The following is a 17,363-nucleotide window of genomic DNA, read 5'->3' as shown; positions in this document are numbered from 1 at the left end:
ATCCCGGAGGAGTCAGATGGGACCCAGCATCCAGCCTCGTCCCTATTTTTCTCCTCTGGGGAGGAGGAGAGGTTTCTGTGAAGGGTGTTGCCTCCTCATCCCACTGGCTGAGGATGGGGTCGAGTGTCCTCTACTGTAGGCAACAGGAATTGCAACAGCTGGGTCAGCCCGCTCACATCGTCTCCACCCTCCTGATAACGTTGTAAGGAAGCCACTGTTTTGCCTTTTCACTGATAGGGATGCTGAGACTCAGAGTGTCCAAGTGATCTGCCCAGGGTTGCACAGCAGACACCCCTGGTCCAAGCCCTCTGACAGTGGAGGTTCAATGACTCTAGGCCCTTTCAGCTGGAGAGTTACTCACACTAACCCCTACTGTTTGTATAGTGCTTCTGTGCCCACAAAGAGTTTTCACACCTGGGCTGTATTCTGGGGTGCCTGATTCAAGGAAGGGGAAAAAAAGGAAAGTGGAGGTGGAGAGAATTCCTTCTCCAGGGAAGGACTCAGTAGTAATAGACCCAATAAAGCCCCTAAACTCAGATTTGTGGGACTGGTGGCTTTTGGGGTGGGAGAAAGAGGAGCCCCTTTCTGCATTGATATATATGATTCATTCATTTATTCATGCCCAACATTTTTTTGCGTGTTCTCTCCTTGTGTCAACACTGTGCTAGGTACAAGGATACAAATATGAGTGAGACTCTGGAGGCTGAAAAGAGTTTTCCAGTCTAGCTTCCCGCATGTGGGGCCCAAGCCCACTCCCCAGGTATCTTAGTTGCAAAGAGTCTGGAGGAGAGTCGGACTGAAAACATGCCCCATAAGCAAAATGGTCCCACTGTCTCAGGGTAAAAGTTTTCAGCCCTGTCCGCCAGGAGAGACAGCTGTGAAGATCGTCATCCTTCCAGAACTTTCCTCCGGTCTGTGTGTGTGTGAGTGGCAGGGGAGCAGGGTTCTTGGCACTCAGGAACCCTGGAGTCTAGACCTGGCAGGACCCCAGGCTCCCCCTTCATGACAACTTCCCTGAAGACTTCTTCTGCAGAAGATGCTAGGGGGTGAGTGTTTTGAGCAATAGAACACAACACCCTCTTGTTCCTCAAACCCTAGCCCCACCTTGGGATCTTTACCTCTGGCCTCTGCAAAAGGGATGTAGGGATGACAGAGCTTCCTGATCCCTTTCCTCCCAAATGTTATGTGATGACGTGTAGGGAAACAATACTTCTGTTGTCATCACCAGGAGGACCAGGATGCAAGCTGCATTATTTGGCCCCTTACAGAAACCCTCTCTTAGCCCTGCCTCAGAGTAAGATATTCCTCTCTGTGACGCCCCCCCCGCCCCACATACGAACACACCCTTACTCCATGTCATCATATCAATCTCTCTGTATATTTCTGGGGATGGGAAGTCGCTATATTCCAATAACCTGATTTTTATTAAGAGAGAAATATTTCAGGGATTTGTTCATTCACTTACAAATATATATTGAGTACTTATTAAGTCCGGGCACTGTTATAGGCGCTGAGGGTGCAGAAGTGATTAAAACAAAGTTCTCATCAGCTCATGTCCAGACTAATGGGAGAGACAGACAACAACAACAAAGAACATTCACAGATTTTCCTATAATAGCAGGATCTACAGAAACTAAATAAGGGTAAGAGGATGGAACGTGCTGCGGGGACGTGGTCTTCCATTATCAGGGTTTTTATTGGAATTCACTTTTTCTTTGCTTTACTCTGCCTGGGGGAGATAAGAGTGAGGGTGTGTGTGTCCCCTCCTTTGGTCTCCTCAACCCATTTTGGCAGTTCAGGCCTCACAGGCCAGAGTCTTGGGATTTGAGGGGGGCTGCAGAGCCAGCCCCTCAGAATTTGTTCAAGGGGCCATTTAGAAGCTAAGTCAGAAATGGAAACAGGTACTGAGAAAGTCTATTTATCGTCTTTCGTGGGCGTAATAATACTCCTCCTCTCCGAATTTATTTCTTCCTTTGATCATCTTGCACACACTCACTGAATTCCCAACTATTCATTCAACATTTCTTGAGCCCACTGTGTGCCAGTCACTGTTCCAGGCGACCGAAACAGAGAGGTTGGGAACATTCTCTGCTTGCAGGAGTCCCTGCTGTGCAAAGTTTCTAAACAACCTCTTTTCATCTTTTCTTTCATCTTCGCCATTGAGATTCACCTATGTTGATTCACGTTGTCCCAAGAGGGTAGATACGAACATTCCCATTTTACGGATGCGAAAACCATGACTGCTAAGGAAAAAATGAAGTGCTTTGCGGCGACTGAACACCAGGACGCCACCGCGCCACGTGCAGCGGCGCGTTTCGCCAGTCGCGATCCCACCCGCGCACGCACCCTCCTTCCCTCCCTCCCAGCCGCCGCCGCGCCGGGTCCACGTGTGTGTGTCTGTGTGCGGAATGGGGACGGGGGCGGTGCCGCTGGAGGGGTGGGGTCCGGGCTAACGTCACTGGCAGTGCCGCCCAATCAGCGGCGGGCTCGCGGCCCCGGCGCTGGTATTGGGGCAGCGAGGGGGCAGTTCTCTATAACGCGGTCTCCGGGAGCCAGCGGGGAAGAAAGAAGCCGAGCGGGCGGAAGGCGCCCTCCCTGCCGCCTGGGCCCGGGCACCGGGTGCCGGGCCCGGGGTCCTTCCCGCCTCCCGCGGCCGCCGGCCGCTTTGTTTCCCCAGCCTCTGCGCTCTGGGCAACTCAAGAGGGGCTCCCGCCTGGGCTGCACAGGGATCGCGGCGGCAGGAAGGGCGGCCGACCGCGCCAGGACTCGCAGGGACCCAGGAGTCCGGCCGCCAGGAGAGCCGCGTGACGAGATCGAAGAGGGAGCCGGAGCTCCGCGGCCCAGGGGTGCGGGCCGGGGGCGCCCGTGAGCAGAGACCTCCCCGTCGAGGGGGGGCGATGTTCCCCTCGCCCGTGGGCTCTTCGGGCAGCCAGGGCATCCCGCCGTTGGGACCAGGGCCCCCGCAGTGGGCACCCCCCCGGGTGGTTCCATGGAGACTCTGTGCCCCGCTCCCCGCCTCGCAGTGCCGGCGTCCCCGCGAGGGTCGCCCTGCTCCCCCACACCCCGGAAGACGCGTCGGGGGACCCAGGAGTTCTCTCCGCTGTGCCTGCGTGCCCTTGCCTTCTGCGCCCTTGCCAAACCCCGGGCGTCCTCTCTGGGCCTGGGGCCTGGGGAGCTGGCGCCGCGGGCTCCGGTGCTGCTGGGCCCTCATGCCCCACTGTGCACCGGCGGCTGGGCCCCGGATGGCCTGAAGCACCTCGCTGGACAGGCCGGGCGTTACAACGATCCCAACTCCCCGGCCAGCCAGGATGCCGACGCCGCTGTGTGCCGGGGCCGCGGCGAGGAGGAAGAGGGCGGAGGCAGTTTCCCGCACTTCGGCGCTCGCGCCGGCGTACCTCCCGGCCGCTGCCCGGCGCCCCGGCGCCTTCGGGAATCTCCGACCAGCTCTGTCTCGGCTCCGCCTAGGCCAGCCCCGGGTCTCGGCTCCCAGCCTGGCCCCGCCGCCAGCCCGCATCAGGAACCGGGTTCCCGGCCTCCGTCGCCACCTGCGGGCCTCTCCTCTGAGCCCGCGGGGCCCGGGACAGCGCCGGAGCCCCCCCCGCCGAGCCAGACTGCCGCAGTCGATGGAAACCCCCCGAAGGCCGCCCCCGAGGCAACAGCCGCCAGCCCCTCGACGGCCAGCGAAGCTCCGGCGGCGCCCGGCGATCTCCGCCAGGAACATTTCGATCGTCTGATCCGCCGCTCGAAACTTTGGTGTTACGCGAAGGGCTTCGCCCTCGACACTCCGAGTTTGCGCCGGGGGCCCGAGCGGCCCCCAGCCAAAGGGCCCTCCCGGGGAGCCGCCAAGAAACGCCGGCGGCCGACGCCCCCCCAACGCAGCGCACAGCCCCGCCGTCCTGCACCGACGCTCCCCACCACGAGCACCTTCAGCCTCCTCGACTGCTTCCCCTGCCCCCCGGCCCTGGTGGTGGGGGAGGACGGAGACTTAGGGCCGGCATCCTCGCTTCGTCTCCAGGGAGACTCTAAGCCCCCGCCTGCCCACCCGCTGTGGAGGTGGCAGATTGGGGGTCCCGCTGTCCCTGAGCCCCCCGGCCTCAAATTCTGGGGGATCAACCTGGAGCAGCTCTGAGCGTGAGACCTCTTCTGCCAAAGGGGAAAAGTGGGGGCCACAGCCAAACTGCGGGCTCGAGGGCAGAGCCTCATTTCTCACCTTTGCCTGTCCTCTTCGGGTTTTATGGGCTGTGGTCAGAGGGACCTCAAATGACAGTGATCTTCAAGCACCTAACTGGTTGGGGTGACACCCCCTCCCCCTCATCCTTTGGAGGCGAACCAAGGGCTGGAGTCAGGAGAAGGCTTAATCGAAAAAGGCTTAAAGACATAGATTCCAATCCCTCGCCTCTTCCATCTCGGATCTCTGGGGGCAGGGCCTTCACCCCAGGGGGAGCCGAGGAGGCTACAGCTCAAAGACAAGGAAGAAAAAAGAGGGAGAGAGACCTTGGTGATGGACAAACCGGTTGTTTCTGTGGGCGAGCCTGGGGATTGGGGTGGGGGGGCCCTGCTGGGGGTGGGGAGGTGATTGGCAGCTCCCGGGGGCATCCCCCACCCGCACCATCCAGGCCTTTAACCCTTCACTCCCCTCGGGCCTTCCCTAGTCTCCGGGCACCACTGCAGCCTTCATGGGGGAGGGAGCAGCTTAGGCAAGGGGGAGATCACCCCCTTCCGGTTCTTTTCCTAGGGACCCCCAAGTCAAGGGACCCCTAGTTACCGAGATATTCATTCTCAGCCACCAATCTTTCCCCTTTGTCCAGTTTTGGGGTTCGCCTCTCCAGTATTGCCCGTTTGCTTTCAGGTTATAAGGTCTGATGGGTAAAAGAGGACTCCCCCCCAGAAGTCAGCCCCCTCCGCCAGTTTACTCCTTATATTAGGAGGCGCAGGGCTGAGGGACCCCCCTCCCCTTCAAAAGTGCAGACTTTGTCTGGGGAAGGGGCCAGAGACCATCCCAGGGAAAGTAATGGAAGGTGGAAGAAATCAATAAAATCAGACCAAAGAAGTTGCCTCACCAGGTCCTCGCCACCGGTTTAAGGATGGGGGGTGTGGAGGTAGCGGGCAGGCCTGGGTCCATTCTCTGAACACCCAAACTGAGACCCCTTCAAGGCGAGAAAGAAGACAAGCTGCTCTCTGTGGAGGGGGTAAACGAAAGGCCTCTTGGCCTAACCACAAGGTCCAGTGGGTTTTGAAGGGGCAAAGTTTGGGTTTGGATGGGAACTGGGCTGCGGAACCTTTAGCATCCTCCCCCCACCCAACTTCAGGCATTTCGGGAGTTGTCAGGGACCTGATGGATCCGAAAGGGGCAGGGCCAGGGGATTAGTTTTGAGGTCAGAAGTTCTGTTTTCCTGGGGGAGGGGAGTGAGTCGGAGGGGAGTGGAATTGCTTTCTCCTCCACCCAGGTGAGGTCTGGGGAGTTTAGCTCTTAGGGAAATTCCACGTTTAGGTGTGAGGGGAAACTGGGGGTTGCCGATCTTCCCAACAACTGAGGGACCCAGTGCCCCTTCTGCCCACACTCGTGAATATCGCCCCCTTTTCCCCCAAGACGGGACAAGGGAAAAACAATTCCCACATATGATACTGGGGAAGGACTTGTCTCCTTTTCTGTGAAAATGCTTTGTAAAAAGTTGTTAATGTTTGCATAGAGCAGATTCTCGAGGAAAACTGTTTTGGACCACAAAAGTTTTGTTTGTTTTAAAAGCTGTCTCTTTTAATTTTTCTTCTGCTGGGGGTGGGGGCGGGGTGGGTGGGTGTGGGTCGGGCACTGCTCTTTCTCCTCAACATCTGGCCTTTATGAACCCTGCTGACCTCCCCTCCCCCTCCAGCTGTGTTGTGGGGAGGAGGGAGGAGGGTGGGGGAGTGCCTTCCATTCCTGTGCTTCAGGGGTATCCATCTTATCTTGCCCCCCAAGAACGGGGAAGGCCAAGGAAGAACGCAACTGTGAGGGGTGGGGAGAGAGGCGCTGTGAAGAGGGGGCGAGGTTTGCACGGAGAAATTCAGAAAGGCAGACTCCTGCTTTTAAAGAGCTCCTTGCTTTTAGTCAGGTCAGTTTGGGCCCGTTCGACCAGGCTGGGCGGGGTGGCGTGAGCTCTGGGCGAAGGAGGGGAGTGGTGGGTCATGTAATACCCTTTTGGGACTCTTCCTTCTTCTCTGAGGAGTGGGAGGGGATGCCTTTCCTTTGGCTTTCCTCCTCCTTCAAGTCAAAGTATTAATCCTCAACCTGGAAGGGGGCTGGGCAGTGAGTTAAAAAACACACCTCTTGGCCAGACCTGGAACTCCTCCCCTTGCTGAATGGTTTAATTTGGAGAATCTTAAGGCTGGAAGCATCCCTAGCATCTTTTTAGTCATTTTACAGAATAGGGTACTATATTCGTCTCCTAGGGCTGCCACAACAAATTGCCAAAACCTTGGTGGCTTGAAACAATAGAAATGTATTCTCTCACAGTTCTAAAGGCTAGAAGTCCGACATCAAGGTAACTGCAGGGCTGTGCTCCCTGCAGAGGCTCTAGGGGAGAATCCCTCGCCTCCTCCAGCTTCTGGTGGCTCTAGGTGTTTCTTGGGTTGTGGCTGCCTTACTCCAATCTCTGCTTCCGTCTTCACGTGGCCTTCCCCTCTTCTGTCTCTTATAAGGACATTTGTCATTGGATGTAGGGCCCACCTGGATAATCCAGGATGATCTCATCATGACAACCTTAAATGACATCTGCAAAGACCCTTTCTCCAAGTAAGGTGACATTCACAGGTTCTGGGGGCAGTGGAGTTAGGGCGGGGACTTATCTTTTTGGGTGCCACCATTCAGCTCACTACAGAAGCTAAGTCCCAGGATGGAAAAACTTGCTCAGGCTTCCTGGAGGAAGGAAGCACGTACTGTGGTGTGCTGGGTCGGTGTGGGGTACAGACCTTCTTGGGCTGGGACCACAAGCCTCCCTGAGTTGGAGCAGCCTGGGGAAAGGCAGAGTTGGACCCCTTGCTTTCCTCAGGCGGACACAAGGATGCTGGGACTCTCCCTCCTCCTAACACTCACTGAGGCGGGGTGGGGAGAATCTCCCCAGGAGGGTCCCGAGGAAGCTCTCCCTCCCTCCCTGGTTTCCTCCACTCTCTCTGTGTGTTTCTCTCGGAGTCCCCTGCCCCTGCTCCCAGATTATCGGTGCATCCTCTTTCCATCCCTCCCCTCCCCCAGCATTCATGTCCTCTGAGGCTCTACCACTGGCCACTGTGTTTTTGCCTAGATGTGGAGGTCGAAGGATCTTAGCTTCTGTCTGGGTCTCTAAGTTCCTTTCCTGGGTTATCTCAGTTCCTTTAGTCTCAGAGGGTCTCTATCTCTCAACAGCTCTGGGACCAGGTGTCTGCCTCTCATCAGGGCCACCTACACGACCCTGAGAGGGAGAGCCTCCTTAAATTTTGTTCCCAAGGCACCTTGCCTGCCTCCCCCTAATCCAGCTCTGCTCACCATCACCTCCCTCCTCCTGGATCCTCAGCTGCCCCCACACCCTCTGCCTCTTGCCTTTTAAATCTTTGTGGTTTGACTTCTGCCCCCAAAACTGAAACTGCTCTTTCCAGGGTCACCCAAGACAACCCTCAACCACAAATCCAGTGATTGCATCCCGGCCTCCCTGACCCCTGAATCACTTCATGACCGGTGACGCTGCTGGATGTGCACCAGGGTCTCCTGGTTTTCTCTCTCCAAAGTTCCCTCTGTCTTCTGTGCCTCCTCAGCTTCCTCTGTCCCTAGGAAGCTTTAAAAAGAGGCAGACTGATGATGTCCAGGTAACATCTACCCTCTGACCCCATGTCTCCCCACATGATTTCTTTTGTCTTCTTCCAAGTCTTCAGCTGGCACAGGCATAGGTAAGTGACTCCCAAATCACAGGCATCGGTACCTGCCTCCTCTCCCTCCAGCCCAGCCCCTCTCCTGAGCTTTGGTGCCAGGTCTCCTGTGGACGCTGGCAACTCACACTCTCCCTGTTGAAGACCCAGCTCATTGTCTCCACCCGTTGCTCACATCAGTCCCTTCCTGGTCAAGTCCACGTTCTGGTTACAGCTCTGCCTTTTTCCTTTTCATATCCCCAAGACTCGGCACCTTGAATTCTCCCCTGGGTTCTCCCATTTGACCCACTACTACCAATTTCTGAACCTCCCCCTGCTTCTAGCCTCGCCAGTATCTCTTATTGTCTCCACCATGGTGCAACTCCCACAGGTGCGGTCTGGACTCTTGCAGTAGCCACCTAACTAGTTTCTGGATCTCAGATGTTTCTCTGACCTCCTCGGATTAGGTTACCTTCTTACTCAGTGGGCCCCCTGATTCTATTGGCCTGTCCTTTGGGGCCCTCTATGACTTGGCCCTAACTCTCCTGTCCAGGCTTTCCCTGTTACTTCACTTTGTACACTGTATGGTCCATCGCACCGGAACACCCTTCCTGCCCCAGCCACCCACTCCTTCTCTACCTTCATTCCCCATGTGAGATGCAATCTCCTCCACGAACTCTTCTTTGATTCCCCCCAGTTGGATGTGATCTGTGCCACTGCTAGACCCTCTTCACTCTTATGTCTGGGGGAGGGGTAGTAAAGTGTGGTGGAAGAATATGGGCTTTGGACACCCCCAGTCCTCCTCTCCGTGAAGAATCTGGGAAGCTAGTCCAGCTATCCTAAGGGAATCACCTTTCTGACCTAAGCTTTCATTTCATTGCTTTGGCCTTAACTGAGAGTCACTGACATGAAACGGCCACTTGGAAATCATTCCTGCAATTGTAAAAACTTCCTGCAATTATACTCCAATAAAGATGTTAAAAAAAAACAAAAAAAAAACTTCCTGAGAAGACACTGTTCAGTGTGTCAAGTCCCCCTATGTATTTTCTTTAAGATAAAAAAGTAGGGTATTGATGATACGGTTATAATTGTTTGTGATTTTTTTCTTTCACCCCTCTGCAGTCATCTTGTATCTCTTGCTTCATTTTATTTAGGTCCTGGATCCATGTCCTGTACACAGCTGGCACCTAACAAATACTTGTCCAATGCAGAGTGCCTATTTTAAAAGGCTTATTTAAAGGACTTCACCCAGCTTGGAGAGTGGAACTTGGCCAGCATGCAGTTACAGAGTTGTCCGCTAGATGCAGCTGTCTGCTAGCACCAGAAGGAGGATGGACGCTGGACAAGGGTGGGTGGGGAAGGCATAATTCTTACAGGCCATTGAGCACCTCCCAGTGCTGGGGCTTGGGAAGAGGGATGTGTAAGACATGGTCCCTGCACACAAGGAACTTAGCCGGGGGCTTTGCATGCATTATTTTGCTTTTATAACAAAGAAAAGTATGATTAGCTCTGTTTAATAGATGAGGAAATGGAGGCTCAGCGAGGTTAATCAACTTGCCTGAGATGGCACAGCCAGTGGCAGAGCAAAGTTTAACTCTGGACTGTCTGCCTGGGTTTTCCCCTAAGAGCGGTTATCATAGCAAACAATTACATGGCTTGGGGCCAGGCACTGTTCTAAGGGCTTTATGTTTAGTCACTCATCTAATCCTTAGAACATGATGAGGTAGGTACTATCATAATCCCCATTTTGCAGATGAGGAAACTGAGGTACAGAGAGGTTAAGTCCACACAGTTACAGAATTGTGCCCTTAGAGTTTGTGCTCTTAATGACCACACTGCTGCCATGTTTCACCACCCCAGTAGCAACAAGTTACAGACTGGGAATAGCCCCCACCAATATTTGGAGACCACAGAGCTCTGTGCCAGAAACACAAAGACACAGAGCCTGCCCCTGAAGAGCCTTTAGTTGCATGGGCAGTCCCCTCCTTAGAATGCGGGCTTTCCACAGACGTGCTGGGCAACTCCACCCGAGTGGTTTACCCTCTCTGGGCTTCAGTTATCATCACCTGAAATCAGGGGACTCGGTAGCAGGAAGTGGCTCTGAGACACAAGAGGTCTGTTATCCATGATTTGTTGCAAAATTATAGCACTTAAAAAAAATAAAGGGAGAATTATCTGCTTTAAAGCGCACAAAAATTCCAGCTTAACATTTACACATGGACATAGCTGTGTGAGCACCACCCAGGTCTAGGTGAGCAATGTTTGCAGCCCTCGGGGAAGCTTCGCCAGGCCCACTCCCAGTCGATCCCCTGAGATAACCACCAAGGCTGCCTCTGTCACCACAGATTTATTTTGCCTGTTTCTGACCTTCATAGACATGGAAGGTACTTTCTGGTTCTGGCTTCTTTTGTTCAACCTTATGCATGTTGGCTTCACCATGTTGTTGTGTGTTATTCTTTTCATTGCCGTGTAGTAGTGTTTCACTGTATGAATATTCTACAGTTGATGTATTCTGTTGATGGATGTTTGGGTCATTTCCAGTTTTTAGCCTTAAGTATCAAGCTGTGAGGCACCATTTTAAAGGAGTTGGGAGGGGCAGTGAAGAGAGCTAACATTTACTCAGGCATTTACTATTCTGGACAATGGGCTAAGGGCTAGAGATAAGAAATGACAAAACCCACTTGTTTCTCTCCCCAGAGCTCACAGCTTAGTACGGGAAAGAGACAAATGAGCAAGCTGTCACAGGACAGCATGGCCAGCGTGGAGATGGAGATCCTTGCGACTGAGGGGACAGTGGAGCAAGTCAGGGAGCGCTTCCCAGAGGAGGAGATACGTGAGTGGAGGCTTGAAGGGTAGGGAGGAATCTGTGGCTTGAGTGAGTGGGCCTCTTGAACAGATCATATTGCCTGGAGCACAGGGCGCACGTAACAAGAGATGAGGACGATGGTGAGCAGATCAGGCGGGGTCCTGGCCCTCTTCCAGTGTGGGTGGGACCAATCGTCATCAATAATAATAATCTTGGGCTTCCCTGGTGGCGCAGTGGTTGAGAGTCCGCCTGCCGATGCAGGGGACATGGGTTCGTGCCCCGGTCCGGGAAGATCCCACATGCCGTGGAGCAGCTGGGCCTGTGAGCCATGGCTGCTGAGCCTGCATGTCCGGAGCCTGTGCTCCGCAACGGGAGAGGCCACAGCAGTGAGAGGCCCGCGTAACGCAAATAATAATAATAATAATAATAATAATAATAATAATAATAATAATAATAATAATAATCTCACGCAGCTGAGACAAGTGTTGTGAAGGAGACGGGTGTAAGGGGCCGGGGGCTGGGCCAGAAGGGCCCACCCTGGTCAGGGAGAGCAGAAGAACCTTCTCTGGGGAGACGATCCTTGAGATGAGCTTGGAATGATGGCTTCGAGGTAACAACAAGGAGAGGGGAGGAAGAGTGTTCCCGGCAGATGGGACAGTGTGGGTAACGGTCCTGGGGCTGGAGAGAGGGAGACACATCAAAGAACCGAGCATGGCCGGAGCCCAGTCAGAGGAGAGACTGCACAGAGGCAGGGTGCGGCCAGGTCCTGTATGGTCTCGTAGGCCAAGGTAAGGATCAGGGCCCGTCCTGACAACACTGGAAGATGGAGATGGGTTTTAAGTAAGGCTGTGACAATCAGAGTTGTGGCATTTGGGAAGGATCTCTGTGGCATCCGTATAGACCATGGGGACAAAGGCAGGTGTAGGGAGATTGGTGAAGAGTCAGAGTCCAGGCAAGAGGTGATGGTGGCCTGGCTGGGAGGATGGATGCGGTGGGGTGGGGGGATGTAGATGTGGAGTGAAGTGGACGCAGGTACAATTGACCGGATGTAGTGAGGGTTAGATCCGGGGGATAAGGGAGAGGGAGGTGACAAGAGCAAGTCTTGGGACTCTGGCTTTAGACCTGGATTGGCAATGAGACAGGAAACACTGTGCTGGGTGGCAGCAGGGGGAACATCCTGAGCTCAGATTTGGGCACGTAGAGTCCAAGGTGCCCTTGAGGCGTCCAAGTGGATATGTCTGATGATCAGAGAAGCGGGGGGGGGCCAGAGATGTACTCGTGTGAGTCACCTGGGCATCCTTGGGAATGGAGGTTGGGAGGCTGGATGTGGGGCTCAGGGAAAGACTAAAAAGTGGGCAGAGAAGAGGGCTCAGGATTGGACCTTGAAGCCCCATGTGTCACTGGAGGATGGGTGAAGTATTGTGGGGTGGGCGGAGGCAGGGAGATGAGTTTGGAGGCTGTGAGAAAAAATGAGGGAATCTGCAGGGAGAAGGAGAGGAGAGGCCTTTATAAAAGCAGAATTGCCAGGCCTCGGTGAGGGATGGAGTGTGGGGTGGAGTGAGGGAGGAGTCTAGCTTGAATCCAGCTTTTGGCCCTGGTATCCAGGTGGGTCTGCTGTTCAAGAGGGAGATTTGGGCTGGGGATAGAAATGTTTGGAGTCCTCAGCCTATGACTGGACAAGAATGATCAGGGAATGTGTGTCCAGTGGGAAGAAATCCAAGAATAGAACCCTGAGGGACATTAAGTAAGATGAGAGGAAGGGCCAGGAGGTAGGAGAGACGCCATCGAAACTCTGGCGACCCCTGCCGGTCGTCCATCAATGTCTGCGCTCCAGTGGCTGCCCAGGTGGACTCGCTTCCCGGCTAGCTCCCCGCTGCCAGGTGTGGGCGTGTGATTTCATCCCCACCAGTGGGAGGACAAGGGGAGGTGGTGTGAGCCCGTCTCCGCCTGGGCTTTAAGACCCTAGGTAAATCCTCTGTACACTGCCTTTCCCCTTCCCGAGGCTGGAGCCCCACAGGGCAGTCCCCTATCTTTGGTCTTGAGTCACCGATAAGCCCTAGGGGGCAGTGCAGCAACACCACAGAGGGAACCTGGGTCTCCGAATGACTGCAGGGGAGTTCCTCATGGACCTGGAATGTAAGAAACTTTACATTCTTTGAGCAGCTGTCTTCTTTGGATCTCTCTGTTACCAGAGTTTAGCCTAACTAATACAACTTAACTAAGTTAATACAATTTAGCCTAACCCAACTAATGTAACTAGTTAGCCTAATACAAGTTACTAACCTAACTAGTACAACATAAAATTAAAATACAATGAAATAAAAATTTGGCCTAATGAATACAATATCACTTATCCTAACTAACACGAGAACCAAGGGAGGAGAGTGTATTCAAGAAAGAGAAAGTGGGGGACTGTGTTGAATGTTGCACAAGGATCCGATAAAATAGGGGATCAAGAACATCCACCAGCCTTGGCAACTAGGAGGTGACTGGTGACTCTAATGGCCCTTCAAGGGCAGCGGTGGGGGGGTGGGCCAGGGGATGGATGCGTGAACCGGGCGGTAAAGAAGTAGATTCAGCAAGTGCAGGCATCTCTTTTGAGGAAGTTGGATGCGAAGGAAAGGAGAGAGTTGGGGAATGATCTAGAAGGGGACTCAGGATCAAGCCTGATTGCAGTGGAGCTGGGGGAGAGGGAGGGGTTGAAGATGCTGGAAAAATGATGAGTGAGGGAGTTAGGCCTCTGTGGGTGGGGAGGGGCTGGGACCCAGAGCTAGGTGGACAGGGCGGGAAATGCACGTTCCCAAGCATGAACACACACTCAAGGCACGTTGGCAATTGTGGGAGAGGAGGGAGTACTTTCTAGAGAGCTTCCATTTTCTCTGAGAAATAGGACTAGGTTGAGGGGTACACGGCGGGACAGGGAAGGGTTGGCTGGAAGATTGAGGAGATCAGAGAAAGTGAAGCTGACAGAAGGAATCTGCCAACAATACAGAGACTGTTGCAAACTGGGAATTGGTGGAGGCACCAAAGTTCTGGGGTGTGGGGCTTTTTCCAGCTGAGCTTAGCCTCTAGGGCTGGGGTCCAGGAGTGCAGCAGGCACATGGGTGGGCACAGGGCGGGAGTTCTTCCCACTGCAGGCAGAGGAAGTCCAGGACCACGAGAGTGAGGGTATGACGTGATGGATCCAGGGGTTGGATGGGGACCGAAGTTGAAGGCAGGGTCGGGGCAAGATCTCAGTAGAAAACTGGGAAGTGTGAGAGGGTGAAGGTGTCAGGAGGGCACAGAACAGCTGCAGTGGAAGCAGGGAGGCAGAGGCCTGGGAGGAGGGGAGGTTGGCCAGTGGAGGCTGCCTACTTTTTGGTTTTTGCCGGGACCCCGAGGCTGCCCAAGATGACAGCAAGGTGGGTCGGAGAGGCTTTCTAGGAGTCAAGGGCCAGAGTCTTTGAAATATGAGGGATGTGGGCAGGGCGATCTCCCAGGAAAAGCAGGGTGGACAGTGGCCCGAACCTTCCCTCTGCCCACCGCGCAGACATCAGCAGGCCGAATAAACAGTGATCTCTTACATTTATGGCATGGAGCTTGACAATGTACAAAGCCTTTCATTTCCCTACCTGTGCAATTCAGCATTTGTCTTAACAGAGGAGCAGCTGAGAGGGATTAAGATTCTAGTGGCCCCACAGTGGGGTTGCCTTACCCACTTCCTCTCATAGCCACAGACGGAGGTCACAGAACCTTGTTTGTTGCCATGAAAACAGACGTGGAGTGTCCCCCCACCTTTGGTCCCTCCCATGGAGGTATAGGGTCCTGTCACAGGGAAATAACTCACCTACAGTTCTGAAAGGTGGACACCCTGGAGAGAGGAGGGGAGACTGAGCATACAGTCCTGGGTTGCGGGTGACCCCGATCCCGTGGCTGAGGCAGCCATTAGCCTCTTTTGGTGATGCTTTGGCCTAGAGGACCCGGCAGCAGGCGCTGGAGACAGTGGGGTGCCCCTGTGGGGACTGTCTGTGGGTTATGAGGGCCCGTATGTCTGTCCACACGTGTCCGTTGGTCCTGTGTGTGTGCTTGTGACTGGGTCCCTGACAGGTTCCTGAGTTGGGGAGGTATCTATGGACCTGCGTGTGTGCGCGCGTGAGTCTGAGCGTGTTTGGGAATGAGCGCCGAAGTTCCTGCGTCAGGCTATCCTGAGTGCGTGGAGCATGCGTCTCTGGGCCACGCACCACGCTGCGTCTGGGAGCGTGTAAGGACGTGTCCCCTCTGCACTGAGGCAGAAACGAGGTCAGCGTGCAGGCGGGGGTGGAGCTAGGGATTGATTCTCCAGCAGTGACAGGCTGAGCGGGGAAAGGGGGCAGGGCTGGAGGAGGGGGAGAGGGCAGGGAAAGATACCCTTGGACCTGGGAGCCCCCTAGCCTCTTCAGAACACCTGCCCTTGAGGGAGGGGGCCAAAGAAGGGAGTGGGAGATGTGGAGACCCTTATCACCCAGGGACCAGGAATGGGGGTGGGGAGGCAGGCAGAGGAGTGGAGATGTTCTCCGTCTCTTGGCCTGGGGCTGGTGGGATGGGGGGCCAGATGTTGCCTGGAGTAGCCAGCTGTCTGGGCCTTTGGTTAAGAAAAATGTCTCTAAAACCTTGTTAAAAAGGCTGGCGTTCCTCCTGCCTGATACCACCAGATGTGCTGTAGCAAGATCCCATAGCAACACCCCTCCGTCCATCCCATCCTCCTCTATCTCCACCTGGGCATAAAGGGAAGCTGCAGGTGGACCCCGAGCAGCCCTTCACCTGGGTGGGGAAGAGTGCGTGTGATCAGATCGGAGAGTGAGGGTTAGATTTGGTTAAGAAAAAGATGGAGGACGTCTGCCTCCAGATACGGTTGGGGCGTCTTTGGGGACCTGCATTTTTTCCCCTGGGGAAGGACACAAAGGTGTCAGGGCACCCTGCCCGGGGGCCTGGCTGCATGGGAAGGGTCTCTTATCCCAGGGAGTGAGAATCCTTTCTCCTCTGGGACCTGAGTCCCCCCCAACCAGGGAGATGTTCTTTTGTCTGCTCCTCTAGTGCTAGGGAGCCACTCCTTGATCTGGGATCCCTAAGCCCTAAACCCATAACCCCCACGTCCTCGTGTATGATGGGAGCAGGGAGTCCGAATGCCAGGGTCCTGGAGAGGGCAGTGGGCCCTTCCCTATGCCAGGCCTTTCTAGCGAGGACGTGCCCCCGTGTCAGGGCCCCGTGCCTGCCCTGCCTCCAGCTTCCCACTTCCTCTTCCAGCTGAGCTGTGCAGCACCGTCTCTCCAACGCCTTCCAAGCCGGGGCCCAGCCAAGTACCGCCCAGCCCACGGCAAGCAGGCTCACGGCAGCCCCAGAGCTGGCACACTCCGTGACTCCTGCCCCTCCCCTCCGATGCCTCCTTCGGTCCCTCCCTTCCTGCCTTCTGCATCCTGGAGAGGCTGTGGAGAGCCCCCTGCTCTGTCTGGGGCCCCCACTGCAGCCCTCTTTAGCTCAGGGGCTTTGTTTCCAGGGCCACATCAGCCCAAGCCCTGTGAGCTCCGTGTCACCCTGGGTACCAATGTGGCATCACCTTAGTCCTTTAGGGTTCCAAGTCAATGCAGACCCCTGTGGCTACTGTGGATTCCATCTCACTCTGGGCCAAAGCAGGCTCCACTTCAGTCGAATTCCTCGTGGGCGCCATAATACTCTGGAGCAATGCGGGCCCTATATTAGTCAGTTTAAGGCCTCCTGGGCTCCATGTCAGCTCCAGGCCCTGGGGGCGCCTTCGTGTGGGCTGCCGTGGGCTCCCTGACATTCTGGGCTGGGAGTTCCAAGTCAGCTTGGGCCCAGGCAGGTGTCATATGGTTCTAATTCCTTGATCCGCTGGACACCATGGAGAGACACCCTCTTCATCAGCACCCCGGGCCCCTCAGGACTCCTGTGGGTTCGTTGTTCATCTGAGCCAAAGTGAGCTCCATGTTCTAATTCCTTGTAGATCATGGCTGCTCCTTTGGGGTCAGTGGACAAGTAGCACTGGCATCACCGAGACGTGTTGGAAATGCAAAATCTCAGGCCCCACGCAGACCTTCTGAATCAGAACCTGCGTTGTTAACAAGACCTTTGATGCATGGGCACGTTAAAGTTTGAGCAGCACCACTGTCAAGTTCATGTCAATCTGGATCAAGGTGGAACCACACTGACCGAATGCTATAGGAGCTCCACAACACCCCGGGCCAGTGTGGGTGCCATATAAGAAGGCCCAGTGCCACATGGGAGTTGAGGTGTTCTCCCTGTGACCCCCCAGGCCTCTGCCTCCTCTGTCTCTCACCTTTCCTTACTTCCTCCCTGAGACCTTGCCTCTAACCAACTTCCTTCTCCAAAACCAAATGCTCATTCCCCTGCCCTGAGTCTCTGGCCCCCTCTGCACAGAATCCAAGCACAAAGGGCTTTTGTCATCCTCCACTCTGGGCTGGGCTTTGGGGATCCTCCCTCCTGACCCTCCCTCCCCACCAGCCTCCTACCGACCTCAGGCCACCCGAGCTGGAGGCTGCTGCTGTAGTTTTCCATCCCTGCTGTTCTCTGCCTTATACACACGTTGCACAGATAGATCCAAAGTCTATATCTATATATACTTCTCACCGCCCCACCCCCGGACGGCGTGCGTCTCCTTTGCCAGGCTGTGGTCGTGCAGTCTGTCGCTCGTTAAGGCACTGTCTCAGATTTG

At 55.0% G+C, this 17,363-nt stretch overlaps 1 protein-coding gene across 1 annotated transcript; it reads left to right on the top strand.

Annotated features, from left to right (window-relative positions):
• Positions 1 to 2,985: 2,985 nt before the first annotated feature.
• On the top strand, positions 2,986 to 5,745 carry EPOP (elongin BC and polycomb repressive complex 2 associated protein). Its single transcript, XM_060081431.1, has one exon. It carries the CDS (start codon positions 2,990 to 2,992, stop codon positions 4,127 to 4,129), a length of 1,140 nt encoding a protein of 379 aa, XP_059937414.1. The 5' UTR covers positions 2,986 to 2,989; the 3' UTR covers positions 4,130 to 5,745.
• The last annotated feature ends 11,618 nt before the right edge of the window (positions 5,746 to 17,363 follow it).

The sequence above is a fragment of the Mesoplodon densirostris genome, chromosome 18 (genome assembly GCF_025265405.1).
Source record: "Mesoplodon densirostris isolate mMesDen1 chromosome 18, mMesDen1 primary haplotype, whole genome shotgun sequence".
NCBI classification, from domain to species: domain Eukaryota; kingdom Metazoa; phylum Chordata; class Mammalia; order Artiodactyla; family Ziphiidae; genus Mesoplodon; species Mesoplodon densirostris.
The sequence above is the reverse complement of the archived record's forward strand: the minus strand, read 5'-3'. Positions and strand labels throughout refer to the sequence as shown.

Bases quoted from the DNA above. Each gene is read 5' to 3' on its own strand.
- EPOP (XM_060081431.1), top strand. From the start codon at position 2,990: ATGGAGACTCTGTGCCCCGCTCCCCGCCTCGCAGTGCCGGCGTCCCCG.